The sequence below is a fragment of the Euleptes europaea genome, chromosome 9, assembly GCF_029931775.1.
Source record: "Euleptes europaea isolate rEulEur1 chromosome 9, rEulEur1.hap1, whole genome shotgun sequence".
In the NCBI taxonomy this organism is placed as follows: Eukaryota; Metazoa; Chordata; class Lepidosauria; order Squamata; family Sphaerodactylidae; genus Euleptes; species Euleptes europaea.
In genome coordinates this window covers 7140914-7162786 of record NC_079320.1, presented here as the reverse complement: position 1 = coordinate 7162786, position 21873 = coordinate 7140914, and the positions used below count along the sequence as shown (strand labels likewise).

General features: G+C 46.3%; 1 protein-coding gene across 1 annotated transcript in view; it reads right to left on the bottom strand.

Annotated features, from left to right (window-relative positions):
• Positions 1 to 9406: 9406 nt before the first annotated feature.
• The window catches only part of CTNNA2 (catenin alpha 2), a 633745-nt gene continuing 621278 nt past the window's right edge, over positions 9407 to 21873 (bottom strand). The window contains exon 19 of the mRNA XM_056855155.1: positions 9407 to 9859. Coding sequence (XP_056711133.1) covers positions 9572 to 9859 — 288 coding nt within the window. The 3' untranslated portion in view covers positions 9407 to 9571. The remainder of the gene's footprint in view (positions 9860 to 21873) is intronic.

Genomic DNA, 21873 nt, shown 5'->3' with positions numbered 1-21873 from the left:
ATAAGGATGTCATCGAGAAATACCACCACCCCCCGAAACAGCAAATCATGCAAAACCTCATTAATTAATTGCATAAACACACTGGGAGCCCCCGAAAGTCCGAAAGGCATGACTAGGTATTCAAACATTCCAAAACAGCTGGAAAAGGCTGTTTTGGGTTCGTCTCCTTCTTTAATGCGAATGCGGTGGTATGCTTCCACTAAGTCCAGTTTGGTGAAGATTCGGCCCTCCTTTAATTGTGCTAGAAGGTCGGGAATAAGAGGGAGAGGGTAAGCGTTAGACTGGGTGACGGCGTTTAGCCTACGAAAGTCAATGCACAGTCTTAAATCTCCCGTCTTTTTCTTCACAAAGAAGGCTGGGGCCGAATAAGGAGCCTTGGAAGGGCGTATGAAACCCCTCGCCAAGTTGGCATCCAGATAGTCCCGTAACACCGCCTTTTCACTAGGGCTCATGGGATAAACCTTCCCTTTAGACAGTTTGCCTTCCCCCACAATTTCGATGGCGCAGTCCGTCTCTCTGTGGGGGGGTAGTTCGTCACATTCCCTAACATCAAAGACGTCCGCAAACTGCGAGTATTCAGTGGGCAGTTGAGGAGGAACGGTGGCCGGGGGGGGTGACCCTACCACAGCGGCGGCCGGAGACCGGACAACCCGTTCCTTGTCATGTAATCTACAGGGGTTTTCGGGAAACGAGAGCACCCGTTCAACCCAGTCGATGGACGGGTTGTGTCCCCGTAGCCAGTTCATCCCTAATACCACCGGGGTTACTATAGGGGCGATGGTAAAATACAAGCGTTCCCAATGTTCCCCCACGGACATAATCACGGCTGCAGTTCTGTGGGTCACCGGGCCCCGTTTAAAATCACTCCCGTCCATTTGGGAAAAGCGGAGGGGTCCCGGAAGCCGCTTGCGCCGGACTCCCAGTTTCTTGGCTGTGTCCTCACTAATCATGGTGCGGGCACACCCCGAGTCAACCAAAGCGGGGAATTCTAAACTGGGACCCCCTTTTGGTAGGGAAAGGTGAACACGCACATATACATTGTCCTCTTGGGCGCTTACCATCGGTGGAGCTCCTTGCACAACAACAGGGGCGGTCTGCTGCGGAGCCCCCTCTACAGCAGACCGACGGCGTTTTTTGCCGGCTGTTCCCACTCTTCCTCCTCGCTGGAAGAGGGGGAAGGAGTGGTGGCGGTCGGGGACCCGTCCGAATCAAAAGTGGTACTTGTAATCCGGGACCCCGTCGGGCCAGTAGAAGTGGAGGCTCCGTCCTGGGGGCGCGCATGGAGAGCGGAGGGTGCGCCGGAACGTCGGCCCGGCGGTCCGCTCCTGCGGCGGGGCTGGTCCTCGGCAGTCGCCTTCTGTGGTTCAGTCGGGGCTTGGCGTGGGGGGTTGGGACGGCCCGAACGAGAGGGGCACTGTGACGCAAAGTGTCCCTTACCTCCGCAGGTCAGGCAGACACCGGTCTCAAAACGCTTACGGCGTTCAGCAGCCGAGGGACCCCCGCTGCCCCCCAGTCGGAAGTCTCGGCCCCGGTCGCTCCGGGGTCTCGGGTCTCGTCCAATGCGTTGTTTGGACAAGGTCAAAAGTTGTTTGCGATTCTCGATGTCGGCAGCGTGGCGAACCCAGCCTTCCACATCCGGGGGGTTCCCTTGCATGAAGGCCCAATGTTGGAGGTCCGGGTTGAGGCCCTCCCTGAAACACTGTACCAAAGTGGCCTCACTCCAGTCCAGGATTCGGCTGGCCAGTGACTGGAACTCACTTGCATACTGCGCCACCGACTTGGTCCCTTGGCGCAGTTGCATCAGGGAGGCTTTAGCCCGCTCTCCCAGAGTCGGGTCCTCAAAGCGGTTTCGGAGTGCTACCATAAACTCGTCCAGGGTTCGCAGCACCGGTGAGCGGAGTTCATACTGCAGCACCATCCAGGCGGCCGCCTCCCCTTGCAGTAAGGAAGCCACGTACTGCACCCGGGACTCCTCGGAGGTGAAGGTTCGGCCTTGTTCTCGCATAAAAATGTCCACTTGGACCATGAAAAAGGTCAACTGGTCCCCTGAACCGTCATACGTGACTTTCAGGTCCCGACGGGACGGGAGGCTAGGAGGCGCGGGAGGGGCTGCCGGTGCTCCGTCCGGGAGATTGCCGGCGGGCGGTTGCACTTTCAGCGCGTCCAGGGCCGCTGCCATCTCACCCATCACACGCTGCATGGTTTCCATCTGCTCCTGCATAGCTTGGCGATCCTCCTGCCACTGCTTGCGTTCTTCCTCCATCAGGGCCTCCTTGCGTGCCGGGTCCCCTTCGAGTCCCGTGCTGGGGAAGGCCAACCGGCGATCCTTCGCCGCGGTTCGGGAGAGAGACCAACCCTTGGGGGAGTCCAGCCAATTGTTAAAAAGTCCTCGGGGACGTCCGTCCCGGCCTTGGTCGGGGATGGGATCCCTAGGCTTCTTTGGCTTGGCACCCTCCTCCTTGGGGTCCGGTTTCTCCGGCACCACCGGTTCGTTCGGTGCATCGGGGGTAGTAGGGGTGTTTTCCTCATCGCCTTGCATTCTGTCCCAAAAGGTACAGCAGCAGTCCGAGAGGCAAAGACTTGCAGCTTAATGTGAGAGATCCCCTCTCTCTGAGTTTACTTCTCCAAATCAAATGTTCAGACGTTGATAAAGAAACAAAGGATTTATTGAAGACATCAGGAGATGAGACAGGCACAGGTAGAAAGCTGCAAGTGAGGGGCTATTCGGGTTTACAGAATATATTGACTCCAGGGCACTGGGGCACTGGGGTTCACACTTATTGTTATGGGAAGTTACAAGCTTGGCATAATACAAAACATCAGACGAGTCCCAGGAAGTCTGGTGAAGCTATCACACTTCCAAGGCCGCATCGGCCTGAGGGAGTACTGACAGGAAGAACAGCGGGGGGGAAGATACTAGGGGCAATCAGGCCTGGCGCCTGAGACCAGAAGGTGTGAACTGCTTTTACGAGTTCACTGATAACAAAGCAAAAGCAGGTGATGGAAAGCAGAGACACATAGACAGAGACCCTCACACAAAGCTTGTACTCAGCAAAGGCCATTTTCTTGACAAACGGAATAATTTACCCTGGGTGATGGTTCATTCCCTTTCGTTTTTCCAAGTTGCCCGATCTCGCTGACTTACTGTCACTTTCACAAGCAATCATTTATCCAGGCCTGCTTAGTTTGTTTACCCCCAGCCAAGAAAAAAAGAAAGAAGAAGTTGGTTTTTATATGCTGACTCTCTACCACTTAAGGGAGAATCAAACCAGTTTACAATCACCTTTCCAGAGCTGTGACTGGCCCAAGGTCACCCAGATGGCTTCATGTGCAGGAGTGGGGAAACCAACCTGATTCACCAGATTAGTGTCTGCTGCTCATGTGGAGGAGTGGGGAATCAAACCTGGTTCTCTAGATTGTCTATCACTCCACACCACCACTCTTAACCACTACACCGTGCTGGCTATTGGATCAAACAGATTAATAAAGATGTCTCTTGGATGACACAGATTAATAAAGGAAGATGAGGGCGGAGTTTGGGGAGGGGAGGGACTTCAATGCCATAGAGTCCAATGGCCAAAGTGGCCATTTTCTCCAGGTGAACTGATCTCTATTGGCTGGAGATCAGTTGTAATAGCAGGAGATCTCCTGCTATTACCTGGAGGTTATACCAAAAAATCAGCACGAGGGCTCTGCTTTTAAACATAAGATTATATTCACCAATTACCAGTTGCAAGTTTCCCTCATTTAAGTAAAACCAAATACATTGAAATCAAAACGCTACAGCAACCCTAGTCAGGACTGACTGAAATTCGAATCACGTGGACATGGTTTCCGGCTGGTCTCCATTCAAAGAAGAAGGCTCTTTCCAACCATTAGCCAAGACAAATATCTCAGAATCTAGGAGGCGGCTTTTTGATTCTTGGATCCCAGGAATGTTTGCGAGGTTACGCCATTGCCAGTGTGAATGGCCACAGGAATGTTTGGGGTATAATTCCAGAGCTTTTATTAGACAAGAACGCAACTGTCAAGAGACCAAGGTGAGGGGTCTGGAGACCAAGTCCTATGAGGAAACGTTGAAGGGGCTGGGTATGGTTAGCCAGGAGAGGAGACAACCCCCTTATATTTTTTTAATGCCCTAAAATATTGATATAATGCTGTAGCGTTGTAATGATAGTTTAAGCAGGTTATCTGAATCCCCAGCTTTCATTCTTTTACTTTTTTAAAAAAATTAAAGTCTGTATCTTCTTCCCTGACAGAGATAGAAGGATAAACACATATCTCCATGAGGGAAGGAGCTCAAGACTTACTTAAAAAAAAAAAGTTGGGGATTCAGACAACCTGCTTGAGTTATATTCATATATTATATTGATATTTTAGGGAGTGTGGGGAGGGAGTGGTTTAACAATGAAAACAGTCCAATAACTGAGAAGTGCACTGGAGGTTGGTGGGGCAAAGATGGAAACATTACGTCCTAGGAACATTACGTCTTAGGAAAAAGCGGACTCAAAATTGGCTTCCAGGAAAAAAAACACCCTGAAAGATGTTTCAAAAGACCTGGGAAAAACCCCAGGGGAGGGGGGGGGGAAACAAACAAGTGGAAGTGAAAACGAAAGGCACAAAAATGCATGCAGAAATCAGAGAATAAAAAGAAGCAATATGGGGCTAGAACCGATGGGGGGTGGACATGTGGAAAAGTCTTTAGCTTCTGAGCAAAATGTACTTTCTGACACTTGGAGGTGGAGGACTCTTGAAATATAGAGACCAATCCACGAGAAAAGTGTGAAATTGTGAGGGGGGGAGGGATTTAAGTTAGGAAAAAAGGCGACTAAGAGGTGGTATTTTATTATAACCTGCATGGTGCAGAGAAAATGAATCTCCTACTTTTGGAACACTCAACCTTGAGATTGGCTAGTTCAATGGATTGGCAGTAGATTCAGGAGAGACAAAAAAAAGAATACTTTTCTTTGCACATTGTTCATTTGTGAAATTCGCTTCCACGGAGTGTGCTGGTGGCCACTGGCTTCAAGAAAGGGCCATCGAGTGGCAACCAACTCATGGCAACCCCATCCACGGGCGCGTTCCACACGAGAGATAAACAGAGGTGGTTTGGCCAATGGCTTAGACGACTTAAAAAAGGGAGTAGATGTAGGCAAGTAGGTGATGTGAAAGACCTCCGCCTGAGACCCTGGAGAGCCACTGCCGGTCACAGTAGACAATACTGACTCTGATGGACCAAGGGTCTGATTCAGTATAAGGCAGCTTCATGTGTTCATGTATTGTTGGAAGATAAGTATATCAAGAGCTATTAGCCATGATAGGAAAATGGAAGTCCATGGCAGTAAAAGGTAAAGGTCCCCTGTGCAAGCACCGGGTCATTCTTGACTCATGGGGTGATGTCACATCCCTACATTTTCTAGGCAGACTTTGTTTATGGGGTGGTTTGCCAGTGCTTTCCCCGGTCATCTTCTTTTTACCCCCAGAAAGCTGGGTACTCATTTGACCGACCTCGGAAGGATGGAAAGCTGAGTCAACCCTGAGCCGGCTACCTGAAACCAACTTCCGTCGGGATCGAACTTAGGTCACGAGGAAAGCTTTGGACTGCATTACTGCAGCTTACCACTCTGTGCCACGGGGCTCCTTCCATGGCAGTACACCTGTTAATTCCAGATATCTACACTGGGTGACCTTCTAGTTGGATTCCATGAGGCTTCTAGCTAGCCGTTAGAAATAGGATACTGGACTATGCCCACCATTGGTTTATCTAGCATTGGCTTATCTATCTTTCACTTTCTTGTGAAAGTTCTGTTTGCCTAAAGAAGAAGAAGAGTTGGTCTTTATATGCCGACTTTCTATACCACTTAAGGGAGACTCAAACTGGCTTACAATCACCTTCCCTTCCCCTCCCCATAACAGACACCCTGTGAGGTAAGTGGGGCTGAGAGAGCTCTAAGAGAGCTGTGACTAGCCCAAGGTCACCCAGCTGGCTTCGTGTGGAGGAGTGGGGAATCAAAGCCAGTTCACCAGATTAGCCTCCACTGCTCAGGTGGAGGAGTAGGGAATCAAACCCGGTTCTCCAGATCAGACTCCACTGCTCTTAACCACTACACCATGATGGCTCCAGCACCCTGTTAACTGTGTGCTTGTCAGATGACTTTATCCTGGTTTTATGTTCCTTTGGAAAAGAGGAAAAGAAGAAGACCCAACAAGAGATGGATTGACTCAATAAAGGAAGCCACAGCCTTCAATTTGCAAGATCTGAGCAAGGCTGTCAAAGATAGGACATTTTGGAGGACTTTCATTCATAGGGTTGCCATGAGTGGGAAGCGACTTGACAGCACTTAACACACACACATGTTCGTTTGGATCACTGGCCATCTCTCTACCAATCAGCTGAGCACGCAAGTGACCTCTACAATTGGAAATGTGGTATATTCATAGTGTCAGCAAGCCTGCCACAATGGGATGCGAGGTCTACTTCAACCATAAAGGTCAATTGGTCAAAAAGGCATCCAATGCTTGAAACATATTAATCATATGACTCTTAGATGGATCTATGACTGGTTCTGAGACACTTTTGAAATGTAGGTTTATGTTTATTAATCACTTGTTGTTTTCTGAACCTCATTCTCAGATGCTCATGTGGCACCTGAAGCCATTCGCAGCAAAATCAAACCGTTTCATTCGTATCAACCAAGGCAAGTTTAAGAACAATGGCATTGATGTTACAGCTGTGAAAATATCCAAAGAATATCAAGAGAGATGAAAAATCAAAACACACAATGCAGTGGAGTTTTTATATACCAGCTGCAGTCTACGGCAGAGACTGATCCAAGAACCTCTCTCAATTTTCCTGGTGGTTGTCTTCATTAAGGATTAAATCACTAGGACATGCTATGGGCAGCTATTATTTCTTTCTTTTTCTTCTTTTTTTACAAATAGTCATGAAACACTTAGAGCTGTTTAGCTTGGAAAAAAGGTGGTTGGGGGAGACATGATAGAGGTCTATAAAATTATGCATGGTATGGAGAGAGTGGACAGGGAGAATCATAATCCTAGAACGCAGGGTCATCTGCTGAAGCTGGAAGGTGAAAGATTCAAAACAGATAAAAGGAAGTATTTCTTCACACAATGCATAGTTAAATTGTGGAACTCCGTGCCTCAGGATGTGGTGATGGCTGCCAACCTGAAAGGCTTTAAGAGGGGAGTGGACATGTTCATGGAGGATAGGGCTATCCCTGGCTATTAGTAAAAATGGGTTAGTCATGATGCATACCTATTCTCTCCAGAATCAGAGGAGCATGCCTAATATATTAGGTGCTTTGGAACGCAGGCAGGATAATGCTGCTGCAGTTGTCTTGCTTGTGGGCTTCCTAGAGGCACCTGGTTGGCCACTGTGTGAAGAGACTGCTGGACTTGATGGGCCTTGGTCTGATCCCGCAGGGCCTTTCTTATGTTCTGACAGGGACTATTTGGCAAATTAGCAGGACATTGTCACTAGCAGTGAATGGTTTTCTTGTTCCACCATGAGATCGTCAACTATCAGAAAACCTTTCACATTCTGACATGCTTACAGTGTGAGCAATGAGTGCAATTTATATCAATGCATCTTGGCATTTCATATCTTGGGCCTCGCTCTTTCACTGGAGAGCTCATGGCACCTTACGGATGGTTTATTTATTTGTTTGTTTGTTTTATTTATACCTTGCCCTCCGCAGCCAAAGGCCAGGCTCAGAGTGGCTGTTCTCAGACAGCCTCTCATCAAAGCTCAGAATCCATACTTGCTTACCTTTAGCAGAACTACGTTGTGTGTTTTCAAGTCACATATTGAGTCTTCATATCTCAGCCTTCTGTTGAAGAATTGTAGCGTATCTATAATGTTCTACCCCAGGGGTCCCCAATGTGGTGTCCGAGGGCACCAGGGCACCCACTGAAACCTTTCTGGTGCTTGTCAATTGTCTTTAGAAAGTGGGTGGGCCAGGTAGGTCTCCAGTCCAGCAAGGCAGCTGACTGGCCATTTTTTTTCTGTTGGAAGCCACCTCAATGTAGTGATACGAAGAGGTGGGGAATAAAGATTTCAAATAACTAAAAAATAAAAATAATGGCTGGATGCTAATTTGTTTGTCTAAGATAATGGGCAGGATTATGTGTCTAAAAACAGAAGAATACCACTGTCAGACCGTGAAATAAAGGCAATAGGTACAGCACCATACCGGTGACAATGGAATTAGAATAATCAATTCACAGGAACATAGAGTTGGAAGAGATCTCCAGGGTCATCTAGTCCAACCCCCTGCACAATGCAGGGAATTCACAACTAACCCCCCCCCCACTCCCCCAGTGACCCCTGCTCTGTGCCCAGAGGAAGGCAAAAAAATCTTCCAGGATCCCTGGCCATTCTGGCCTGGAGGAATATTCCTTCCTGACTCCAAAGTGGCAATTGACATTTCCCTGGGCATGTAAGAAAGGGCCACGAGAGCCAAGCGCTGGCGCAACCCTTCCTGCCCTCCCTCTCATACACATAGAAAACAGATGGCCAGCAGAACATTAGGAGCCAAACTGAGAATTCCAAGGTTAAATAAGTTTATTGAGAGTTAGCAGTTACGACGGTATATCAGATACCTTGTAATCCAAAGCTACACCTACGTATTTGCCTCTAAGTTCTCACATTTGTCAGTTCCCCTGTGTCTACACATTCCATCACTGGCTTGTCTATTTCTAATAATATTAATAATATAATTATAATAATACAAAAAGGCAATGTCAACCACCATTTTGTGCTTCATACTCCACCAGAAAGAAATCAATCGGCAAAAGAAAGGAAGAAGAAGAAAAGAAGGGAAAGGGATAAAAATTAAAATACTTTGTTCATGTTGAATGGGATCTGTCGAAACAGAAGCGTAATCATAACACTGCTAGAAACAAAAGAAGAAAATGTGGGTTAAGACGTGTTAGTTTTGATCGCCTTTGTTAAAAAATTTTCACATACCATAATGAAGATGACTCCAAGTTAAATTGCCTCATTATCTGGGCCACACAGTCAAGCATACTGGGCTGGTTACATGATTGCATCGTAACAAAAGCAATACAAGCTTTTTATGGTCTACCACGGCAATTTCCAGGTTTCCCGCTTACCCATATACCTGCCAACCGAATGATTCTCGCATGCATTAAGGATTTGCTTCCCGTTATTTCAGAGTTCTCTCCCCTTCCTTCCACCACCTGCTCTTACGGCACCATGTATTTTGGGGGAAGGAGGGATGGGCCAAATTACGTTTTTGTTTTTTTCTGTTGGCTTTCCTGGGAAAAGAGATTAGCTTGGTGGACACCACTTGGAACACCATTTGAACACAAGAACACCATGTGTCTTTTGGGACGGGGAGAATACAGATTGCCGAAAAACTTTAATAGATTCTCAGGTTGCATGCAAACTGACACTGCTTCGTTATCTTTGCTTCCCCCGCCCCCGTCCCCTCCCCCGCCATGCCAGATGCATATGAGTTGGCAGGTACGCATACAAAAAAAACCCAAAGAAGGAAATAGAAAACTCTTCCAGGTGAAGCGGAGTGAATTAGAAGGAATCCATCGCTTTAAATTCACTTAGAGCCTGTACGGGAGAAATGTGTTTCTTCTGAGAACCTCTTCTCACTCTGGTCTGGTATTCCTCCGGCTTTTCTCTCTTGACTAAGGGTTTCTTTTCCGGGGCCTTCATCTTCCAAGACACAACCGGTGAGTTGACCGCCGCTGTGCCGTAGACCTTTTGGTATTTGGTCGAAGCCACGTACGAGGCTTTCACGGTGAGGACCACGGCATTCATCAGGTTCTTAGCTGCTTGGATGAGAGACGTGGCACTATCCAGCTAGGGACAGGAAACAAACAAACAAAAAAAGAGATGAAAGGGTTACTGAAAGTCCTCCCTGGAGAAGAACGGTGGTCAGGGAATGGAGCTGATCATCTGGTAGAAGAGGACGCTACGCAGAAACAACCTGTCGATGAAAGTCACACCAAGTATACACCTACTTCCAAACCAAAGATTAGTCGGCATGCACTGAAGTTCATCTGACAACTATCTGTGTGGATGGTTCAGGGCCAGTTCCAGGTTTTTATGGGCCCTGAGTGACAGAGTATAACCTGGCCCCCTTTCCCCTTTGGTACTTCCCCTTTCCCTAACCACACCTCTTCCATTCAGCCCCTCCTCTCTGACTCTACCATTGCTTCTTTAGCCACTCCCTTTCCCACTTCAGTCTGCTTACTTTGCTAAAGAGAAATCATACAACATTTTTGTTTTCTTTGTGAACTTTTTATTGCTTTGCACCAAACCAGAGAGAAGGCAATAGGCCTTCCGTTATTTTATTTAGAGGGCTATTCAATAAAATTGGCATCAGGCTGTCGCCCAGCCAGAAGTGTCTGCAGAACTCACCGACACAAGATTCTAGCTGTGGGGGACAGCAAGGTACAAAGAATACCTGAGGATTTTTGTGTGGGCCCTCTTGGACTAGGGAGCCATGCCATTTTTAAAATTTGTATCTTTACCTTCTGTTCTTCCTTGAAAAAAACAAAGCACAGCTTACAGAAGGCTTCTGCTGGTTGCCAGCCAAGCTTCCACAAGGCTACAGAATCAGCTGCTCCCTGACCATATTGCCATTAAAAATGTCTACAAAGTTCCAGCTTTACTCATAGTGATACGGGGAGGGGGGAAGAACAGGAAACCTAACCCACCTCCTGACAATTAAGGACTTAAAACTGATTGGTTGAAATGATTCATCATCACGAATTTCCCCCAAAGTGGTAATTAATTTTTAATCTCCAGATTCAGGAACATTTCTCTCCCTTCCCACACAAAGACACACTTCTTTTCCATCTTTCCCTTTTCCGAAAGGGGGAAAAAAAAACAAGTTTTCAAGATGGATAGGAACATTACAATGGCAACAACCTGCCAACGCAACAGAGAGCCGTGATAGATCATGCGGTATAATGGCCCCCTTTTCCATTCTGTGGCGTGATTTATGGCACAACTTGTGTGTTTGCTGGCAAATGGCCGCTCATACTCTATTAAATTAGGATATTTTAAATTACCAGCGAGATCCGTCATCAAACATAGTAAGGCTGTCGAATGGCCCCCTCACAACAAGAATGGGTTGTCACAGGAGGGCGATTGGTGAGTGTACACATTCTTCACGGGGCCAGCTTAGTTCCTCAGCTCTGACAGTAAAATGGCACGTGAGCCAAGAATCATATAGTTGGAAGGGGCCAAACAGGCCACCTTGTCCAACCCCATGCTCAATGCCGGATCAGCCTAGAGCAGTGATGGCGAACCTTTTAAAGACCAAGTGCCCAAACTGCAACCCCAAACCCACTTATTTATCGCCAAGGGCCAATACGGCAATTTAACCTGAATACTGAGGTTTTAGTTTAGAAAAAACAACTCATACATTCACATATTTTGCGTTAAAAGAAAAACACAATAACAGAGCTTTCAATGATACAAACAACTTTTTATTGAAAGGTAAAAGTTTGCATTTGGCATGCATCTCTCCAGGACTCGTCCTCTGCTCAGCCACCGGACATTATTGTACATAAGTAAACAATTATACTGTGCTTGAACCTCAAGAAGTGCTTGAAACTGTCGACAATTCAGAGCACGAGCCATGATGTAATTCACCATTTTTGTGACATCTTTGAGGACATCGTCAATTTTTTTGAACAATTAATGTGATTTTTGCTGTTGTGTGCATGCTGATAATTTGTCTACCCTTGGCTCATACTTTGTAAGTTTGAGAGCAACACATGCAGCACTCAGCCATCTGTTAGCCTGTTTCTGGTGTCAGATTTGATATAATTCAAAGCTGAAAACAGCTGCTCACAAGCATAAGATGATCCAAACAAAGTAAGGAAAGCAATCCCAAGTGCTTTCACTGACTTAAAATTATTTGGCAGAGAATTCCACACTTTAAGGATTTCATTTTCAGAACTAACTGTGCTGCCCTTTGACATCTCTTCTATCTTCTCAAGTGTTTCACGCAGGTCATAGAATTTATTTTTCCAAAGAGAGCTTTCTTGAAATTCTATTAGCTCCCTTTCCAGATTTTCTAAATCTAACCAGTGTAGGCAGGAAAGATCAAGTTCTTCAAATTTGGCTTTATCTGGAGAAGTAAGAAAACACAGGGTTGTCTCCATCTTACGGAACTGTAAAAATCTGTTACTAAAATTCACCTTTGCAGCTGCTACAATGCTAGAAAATTCCTTGTAGATTTCCTGATGGCTTGTAGGAATGTCTGCAAATGTTGTAGAATTTTCTAAATGCTTTTTTAGACGGGCGGGGCCCCAGACAAACTGAAGACGGGCGGTGCCCCCGCAGCTCAGCTGAGAGGGAGGGGCATGGCAAGGTGCTCGGCCACAGCCTCCCGGCCCAAACTGAAGAGGCAGGCCCCGACAAACAACTGAGCTGCGGCAGCAGCTCAGCTGAGAGAGAGGGAGGGTGCCAGCGCAGGCTTGGGGACCATGGGCTTGGGAAGAATAAGCACCTCCCTCAGCGCCCTCACCAGGCAACATGGCACAGCCCTAGGCAGACGCGATGGGTCCGCGCATGCCCACAGAGAGGGCTCGGTGTGCCGGCTGAGGCATGTGTGCCATAGGTTCGCCAACACGGGCCTGGAGCATCCCTGACAAGGGGTCAACCAACCTCTGCTTGAAGATAGCCAGTAAGGGGGAGCTCACCACTTCCCTAGGCAGCTGATGCCACTGCTGAACTTCCCTCACTGTCAAAAAATTATTTCTAATGTCCAGCCGGTACCTTTCCACCTGTAATTTAAACCCGTTATTGCGAGTCTTAACCTCTGTGGCCAACAGGAACAGCTCCCTGCCCTTCTCCAAGTGTCAGCCCTTCAAATACTTAAAGACAGCAATCGTGTTCCCCCTCAACCTCCTCTCCTCCAGAGTAAACGTTCCCAACTCCCTCAGCCTTTCCTCGTAGGGCTGGGTCTCCAGGCCCCTGATCATCCTCCTTGCTCTCCTCTGCACCCATTCCATTCTGTCCACAACCTTTCTGAAGTGAGTCTCCCCAAACCCTGGACTTCTTCAGTGGTAGAAAAGAATCATAGATTCATAGACTTGGAAGGGGCCATCCAAGTCATCCAGTCCAACCCCTGCTCAATGCAGGATCAGCCTAGAGCATCCCTGACAAGTGTTTGTCCAGCCTCTGCTTAAAGACTGCCAGTGAGGGGGAGCTCACCACTTCCCTAGGCAGCTGATTCCACTGCTGAACTACTCATACTGTAAAAAAATGTTTTCCTAATATCCAGCCCATAGGTTCTTGTAGGGCTGTGTGACCGTAGTCTTGGTATTTTCTTTCCTGACGTTTCACCAGCAGCTGTGGCAGGCATCTTCAGAGGAGTAATACTGAAAGACAGTGTCTCTGTAGCATCCAGCCCATAATTTATGCCTATTATTGTGAATCCTATCTTCTGCTGCCAACAGGAGCAGCTCCCTGCCCTCCTCTAAGTGACAGCCTTTCAAATACTTAAAGAGAGCAATCATCTCCCCTTCTCAACCTCCTCTTCTCCAGACTGAACATTCCCAAGTCCCTCAGCCTTTCCTCACAGGGCTTGGTCTCTAGGCCCCTGATCATAGAATCATAGAGTTGGAAGGGGCCATACAGGCCATCTAGTCCAACCCCCTACTGAACGCAGGATCAGTCTAGAGCATCCCTGACAAGTGCTTGTTCAGCTTCTGCTTAAAGGCTGCAAGTGAGGGGGAGCTCACCACCTCCCTAGAAAGTGGATTCCAGTGTCAAACAACTCTTACTATGAACATTTTCCCCTAATATCCAGCCAGTACTTTTCTGCCCGCAATTTAAATTCGTTATTGCGAGTCTTGTCCTCTGCGGCCAACAGGAACAGCTCCCTGCTCTCTTCTAAGTGGCAGCCCTTCAAATGCTTAAAGAGAGCAATCCTGTCCCCCCTCAACCTCGTCTTCTCTAGACTAAACATTCCCAACTGCCTCAGCCTTTCCTCATAGGGCTTGGTCTCCAGGCCCCTGATCATCCTCCTCGCTCATCTCTGCCCTCGCAGAGTTACAGTCCAATGATTTTTTTAAATGGGGCTGTGTAAGACTGTTTCACCTAAGAACATCAAAGCGCATTGCTAGATCGCATCTAGTCCATCTAGTCTAGCATCCTCTTTCCTACAGCGGTTGGCCAGGTGCCCCAAATGCCACACAAGCAGATGCAGGGAGACCGGACTCTCCTTATTATTGCTCCTCATCAGCAACTGACATTCAAAGGTAGACTGTCTCTGAACAGCCTTTAGGCAGCCTCCACAGCCCCTTGAGCGGCAGTGGGGCAACGCCACCTTTTTTGGTAGTGCAGCCTTGCTGCTTTCAATAGGACCTCTCTCCCTTTTTCTTTATTGTTATTTTTTAAAACTTTTTTCTCTCTGAGGAGGTGGTGCGGCTCCATCGCTCATGGCCGCTGTGGGTCTACCCCCATATGGACTGCCCATGTGATTGCTATTTTTATATCATATTCTTATTCAGAGACACACGGCACTGAGGATCCATGACTGGTTCTCTTAACATGAGATTTATGCTCAAAAGGAAGGGGGAGAAGGCTGATTTTGGATGGGGGACCAGCCATTGAAAAAGCAGAGTTCTTGTCTCCCCATGATATTTCTCCAAGAAAAATACCCCCCCCCTTGCAGAAGAGAGACAGGAGGAAGAAACTGCTCTTGAGAAAATTGCATGGACAGATTATTCCCCACCTTATCTCATCATTAAGGACCTGATCCATATCTCTCCACAGATGTTTTTTGAGCATCAGTGACACTCTGGGAGACCTGATCTTCAATCCTTAAGGTGTAATTTGGATTTGGTCATGATCAAGTCAGAGGATTCTACATCTGAACCTACCTGTACAAAGTATCTCAAATCATTCAGGAAGGTGAAAACCAAGGTGGGTTGTGAGGAGCTTTGGGAGGATCTCTCTAAATTCAGTGAGTGGACAGCAATGTGGCAAATAAAGTTCCATGTAGGAAGGCTATGGTGACACACATTGGAACACAGGGTTGGAGTCAATGGAAGAATTCACGGAAGGAGTTAGTGGAGCGCGAATCAGGTGAAATTGCCTCTCTCTCTTCTATTTGAGGCTTGCATCAGCACAGAAAAGTGATTTCACTGAATTTTCCCCTCTAAACTAGATGTTATGAGTTGTTGGCCCAATTCCAAGTAAAGGTTTCATACAGCTTGTTTCAATCTATGAGCCCTCTCTAACGCGCTGTGAAGCACTCTGGTAATTTCAAACAGTGCCGCGCTTCCCACCCCTGCTGCCTTTTTTTTGCAGCATGTTCTTTTTTGGTTTTTAAAGCAACATTCTAAGATTAGTGCTATAGTGCTATAGCACTTTAGTAATCCAGTGCATCCAAATGCTGAGGATATAGCACTGAATTGCTATATCACCAGCATTCGGATGCATTAAGTTGCTATAGTGCTATAGCACTATAGCATTAATTTTAGAACATTTAAAAAAAAATGTGCCTCTAGAAAAGCTGGGGGGAAAGTGATCCTTTCGGATGTCTGATTTAAAACAGCACATTGCAGCGATTCAGAAGCACAAGGAAGAACTGAAAATGGGAGAAAGCAGTTTTCATACAAAACAGCTGAACACTGGGATGCCAGTGGGACACAAGCAGCTTTGTCTGAAAAGGTGAAAAAATCCGTTAGCAGCCGGGAGCCAAAACGGTTGTGTCTGCAATGACACAAAAAACCCATTAGCAACTGTCTGATCAAATGGATCACAAGGGCAGTTTGAAAGGGTCCTGTGTCTCACAGTGTCTAAGAGTCATTTCTCTTTCCACCACTCTTTACGCAACCCATGCTGTGTGTGTGTTAAGTGCCATCAAGTTGCTTCCGACTCATGGCGACCCTATGAATGAAAGTCCTCCAAAATGTCCTATCTTTGACTGCCTTGCTCAGATCTTGCAAATCGAGGGCCGTGGCTTCCTTTATTGAGTCAATCCATCTCTTGTTGGGTCTTCCTCTTTGCCTGCTGCCTTCAACTTTTCCTATCATGATTGTCTTCTCCAGTGACTCTTGTCTTCTTATAATGTGATCAAAACCCATGCTGGTAACCCTCAGATGACAATGCCTCTGGAGGCTCCAGATGGTCCATGCAGTGTAGTGAAGGCAGTGATGAACTAGGACCGGGGAGACCCAAGTTTCAACCCCCATGTAGGGCCAAAACTCACTGGGTGACCTTGAACAGGCTATTCTCCCTCAGCCTAACATACCACACAGGGTTGCTGTGTGGTCAAAAAGGGAAGAGCCAGTTATGATGCACTGAGCTGCCGATAAAAATATGAGCCAAATCCACCTTAGGAGAAAAATCTGATGAACTTTTGAGTGTTTCCACCAGACCAATGAAATGCACCTTCCCAAATTCAGCAAACAAGACGAGTAAGAGTCAATTAAATGGCTGTCGCCATACCTGTGTTTGACTCGCACGCACATACCTGTTGAAACCCTTGTTATATTTGGATTTCAAGAACAGGATTGACTGGTGGGAACATTAACGCAACTAGAGATGGCAGAAAAAAGAAGAGGAGCTGCGTCGCAACAAGATGACATGATAACTCCAAAGCAGGAAGGGAAACTCGCATACAGGGAGAAATAAAAGGTTTTGTTACACTGTTATGACAGCTGTAATGGCAAAGAAATAACGCCTTGCATCGGGAAAGAAGACAATTCTCTTTACAAACAGCTACCATCAGACTGGAGGAAAAACAGATATGGGTTCTTGGTGAAGGGAGGGAGTAAAGGGCTTTTGCAATGTTCAGCTTGTCTCCCCCTCCCCCAAACCAGGAAAATTAGTTCTGATTGAGGTAGTGAAACCTGTGCCAATTTCAGAACAATCCCGTTGATAGAAAAGTGGCATGTCAGGCAGATGGGTTTAAGCCTAGCCTTCTCCCTGAGACACTAGATTTCTAGATGTGCATGCAGGTGGTGGGGGTGTATGGAGGAGAATTCAGCTCTTTCAATAGTCTGAAGTGGGGAAGTTCAGATGCAGGTTTATGACGCTAGTAGGAACTTGGTCTTCACCTGCAATGATGGACAGATACAGGTTGTGTGGTACCACAGACCGTCAACCAGGGCTGTGTATGCTCTTTAAGCATCCCTCCCATGCTTAGAATCAGGAGAAGGGTGATAATGGGGAAAGGGTTGCCAACCTTCAGGTAGGAAAGCTGAAGAAAAATAGCAAGCACTGACGGCTACTGGAAGCATCAATAATATTTTTTATCCCAATAATTCAGTCATATAAACCAAACAATATACAGTAGAACAGAAAGCAAAAAAAGTCCCGTAATTAATGTAAATTCCGCCGGGTATAGATAGGTTCCACAGGCAAAGTAGTTGCATATCGATGCAGGCTGTGTGTAGCCGAATAATTCCAAGCCGAGACTTGGTCTAAAGTAGAATACAACAAAAAATGGGGCTAAAATGCCCTTTCTTTAGGGGAATTTTCTTTTGAATGTTTTATAATGACCCGAGCCCGAGATAGGATTCCGGTATGTTCCTATTTAACTCCAATGCCAGTGAATAATATCACATCTGTCAAGAACGCTACAAGCCTTCCCCATGACAGATGTGATATTATTCACTGGCATTGGAGTTAAATATTGTTTTCTCATGCCATCACAAGCCCGATGGATAAAGCAACAGCAAAATAGGAACATACCGGAATCCCATCTCGGGCTCGGGTCATTCGGCTACACACAGCCTGCATCGAACTGCAACTACTTTGCCTGTGGAACCTATCTCATCTGCGGCTCTTCACGCCGCTAGTGCCGCCTCAGTTGAACGGATCGGGAGAGCTTACCCGGCGGAATTTACATTCATTACGGGACTTTTTTTGCTTTCTGTTCTACTGTATATTGTTTGGTTTATATGACTGAATTATTGGGATAAAAAGTATTATTGATGCTTCCAGTAGCCATCAGTGCTTTCTATTTTTCTTCAACCTCCAGGTAGGGCCTGGAGTTCTCCCAGAATTATATCTGATCTCCAGACTACAAAGATCAGTTCTCTGGTATCTGATGAAAGAAACTTTGACTCTCAGAAGCTTATCCCTTCAAAATCTTGTTGTTCACTGCTGCGGTTGTCTTGCTTGTGGGCTTCCTAGTGGTTGGCCACTGTGTGAACAGACTGCTGGACTTGATGGGCCTCGGTCTGATCCAGCATGGCTTTTCTTATGTTCTAAAATGAATACTAGTCATGATGCACACCTATTTTCTCCAGGATCAGAGGAGCAGGCCTATTATATTAAGTGCTGTGGAACACTAGGCAGGACAATGTTGCTGCAGTTGTCTTGTATGTGGGCTTCCTAGAGGCCCCTGGTTGGCCACTGTGTGAATAGACTGCTGGACTTGATGAACCTTGGTCTGATCCAGCATGGCCTTTCTTATGTTCTTATGCTGTTTTGATTTTCTACTTGCATTTTTTTTCAAAAAAGGGAACAATTCAAGAATGTGATTTCCTGCCACTACCACGTTGACCTGCACAGAATAATGCAGTCTGCCTCTGAAGGATTTCCCCCACCTTGTTCCCATCTGAGATCCAGCATGGTATACTGTTAGAGTGCTGTCCTATGATCTGGGATAACCAGGTTTGAATCCCCACTCTGCCATGGAAGCTCGTTGGGTGACCTTCGGCCAGAAGCGCACCCTCAGCCTAACCTACCTCAAAGGGTTGTTGTGAGGATGAACCAGAGTAGGGGAGAACAATGTTAACCACTCTGCATCCCCATGGGGCAGAAGGGCCGTGTAAAAATGAAGTAAGTAAATAAATAAATCTGCCACTTCGTCACAACAAGTAGCTGAATATCTCTGCTAATTAAAGGGAAGCAAAATCCAAATTGCCCATTTTGGAATACACTATGACTCAAGAGTCTCGCATAGGATTCAGGTTTAAGAAGGGAGTGAAATGGATTTATTTCCCCCTTTCTTTCCTTCCCCCCCCACCTCATCACATTTGAAGTAATTTACATATCTGGATGTGATGCATTTTTAATTCATTAAGGTAGATAGCTGGGTACTACAGCCGGCCAATCCACTGATTAGTTGCGCTCATTTGCATTTTTCCAATTATTAGTAAGAAAACCAGTGGGACTTTCAAGCAAAATTAGTTGTATTTAACAAATTCTGAATTTTAATGTGGCCTACAAATGTTATCTTGCCAATGCTATCAGTGTAGCTAGCATGTGACAGACATACGGAGCTATGGACAGCTGAGCATAAGAACTATTCGGATCTCTGAGACCAAAGATTAATATCCTAGAAACGATCGGCTACTATGTTCAGGGTGGGGGAAAAACACAGCAAAAAAAAAAAAATCCTGAATGAAGAATACCAAATAAGTAACCCCACAAATATCTCAAATGTACCTAAAGCAAGTACAGATCAGACACACATTTGCATTCAGAAAGATCTATTTCTTTAACTGAATGATTTAATTGCTTCAGCCAATGTAATTTTTAAACAATAAAATTTAAAAATGAAATTGCATCTCATTTTGCATGCATGAAACTCTCTTTTTAATATAAGTAGATATTTAATTTATAATAACGGGGGGGGGGATGAGGCACAAATGCAATCATAAAAGATAATTTAACACGCCTTAAAATTTTAGTTCAGTCCTGTGAATTATCTGACTGAAAAGAGAGTCCTTGAAGAATAGATATCGTTCCACCTGAGTCTGTAGTATATGATAATTGCTCCTAACAGGTAATTCTAATTATATTAATTTCAAATCAGAAAAGCTGATATATAAATCTGTATCGTTAAAACGGCTGTGTGAATTACTCTACGTAAGGGCATAAAATATCCTCAAACTGTAAAAATGTGTGTGTGTGTGGGGAATCATTAGAATTTGGATCCACAGATTAGATGTGGCTACAGTGGTGAATATCAGCACTGGACCAAAATAAACACAATCGTATTTTTCTTTCTTTAACCCTTTCCCACATTAAAACTCAGGCTCACCCAGTGGTAGAACTTCTGCATGGCAAACAGAAGGTCCCAGGTTCAATCCCCGACATCTCCAGTTAAAAAGAAACAGGCAGTACGTGATGTGAAAGACCTCTACCTAAGACCCTGGAGAGTTGCTGCCAGTCTGAGTAGACAATACTGATCTTGATAGACCAACGTTCTGACGCGGTATAAGACAAGTATAAGGGGAGTGGCCGTGGCTCAGTGGCAAAGCATCTGCTTGGCATGCGGAAGGTCCCAGGTTCAATCCCCAGCATCTCCAGTCAGAAGCTTTATGTGTCCAGTAATGTTGATGAGCAACTGGTTGGCCACTGTGTGAGACAGGATGCGGGACTAGATGGACTAGTGGTCTGATCCAGCAGGGCTCTTCTGATGTTCTCATGAAGGCCTTGGCCTCTATGGCCTGTTGTTGGACCTCCAGAGGAACTGGTGGACCAGTGTGTGAGACAGGATACAGGGCTAGATGGACCACTGATCTGATCCAGCAGAACTCTTATGTTCTTAACATATTCAGGAGGGACAAAATCGCTTTTCAGTCATTACGTTCCTGACGCTGTGACCATACATACAGAATGAATGTCATTGGGGTCCCTGGGTGTGTGTGGGGGAGGTAGTTGTGAATTTCCTGCATTGTGCAGTGGGTTGGCTAGATGACCCTGGTGGTCCTTTCCAACTCTATGATTCTATGATTCTATGATATGCATATTGCCCTTTTCAGAAAAAAACAGCAATCAACACCTATCAGGAGGGCTGCATGTAGCATGTATGACCCTCACGTGCAATCAAACGTGATGGCTGAAAAGAGAAGTCATGCACAGATAAGTGATGAAGGGGGTTAGGTTGCCACAGGTTCTATCACTCTTTCTCAACAGTTATGAGACTGAGAGCCAGTGTGGTGTAGTGGTTAAGAGTGGTGGACTCTAATCTGGAGAACCGGGTTTGATTCCCCACTCCTCCACATGAGTGGTGGATTCTTATCTGGTGAACCAGGTTGGTTTCCCCACTCCTACACATGAAGCCAGCTGGGTGACCTTGGGCTAATCACAGTTCTTTTCAAACTCTCTCAGCTCCACCTACCTCACAAGGTATTTGTTGTGGGGAGAGGAAGGGAAGGAGATTGTAAGCTGGTTTGATTCTCCTTTTAAAAAAGGTAGAGAAAACCAACTCTTCTTTTTCTTACACAGGGCTACTTTCCCCAAGATCATGTAACCAGTAACTTGGTCCTAAGGGATTAAGGCTGAGGGTAGCAACATGGAGATTCGTCTCTTCCTTGCAGTTCTGTTGGGAACCATGATTTAGCATGTCAAATTCAATTTCAAGGGGTTTGGGGGAAGGTGACTCACAACTTCTTCCTGCTCTAAATCATATTCCAAAGTCAGAATCCGTGTCACCAGATTCATTTTGATGCACTCTTCATCGGAACAAACTTGTTTGTGGCATCCAACCAGGGAAAAGACATTACAGTAAGCCCATCAGCCATATGGATTTCCATGGAACTATGCCAACGGCCATCAGCCGTAAAACAGGCCGAAGAGTTTCATCTTTCTATTTTTTTCCTCAGAGCCAAAGTCTATGTCTCTCCCCCCCCCCCCCGATGCTGAGAGCAAGTGTGGTGTGGTGGTTAAGAGCGGTGGTTTGGCGCGGTGGACTCTGATCTGGAGAACCGGGTTTGATTCCCCACTCCTCTTCATGAGTGGCAGACTCTAGTCTGGTGAACTGGATTTGTTTCCCCACTCCTACACATGAAGCCAGCTGGGTGACCTTGGGCTAGTCACACTCTCTCTGCCCCACCTACCTCATAGGGTGTTTGTTGTGGGGAGGGGAAGGGAAGGTGACTGTA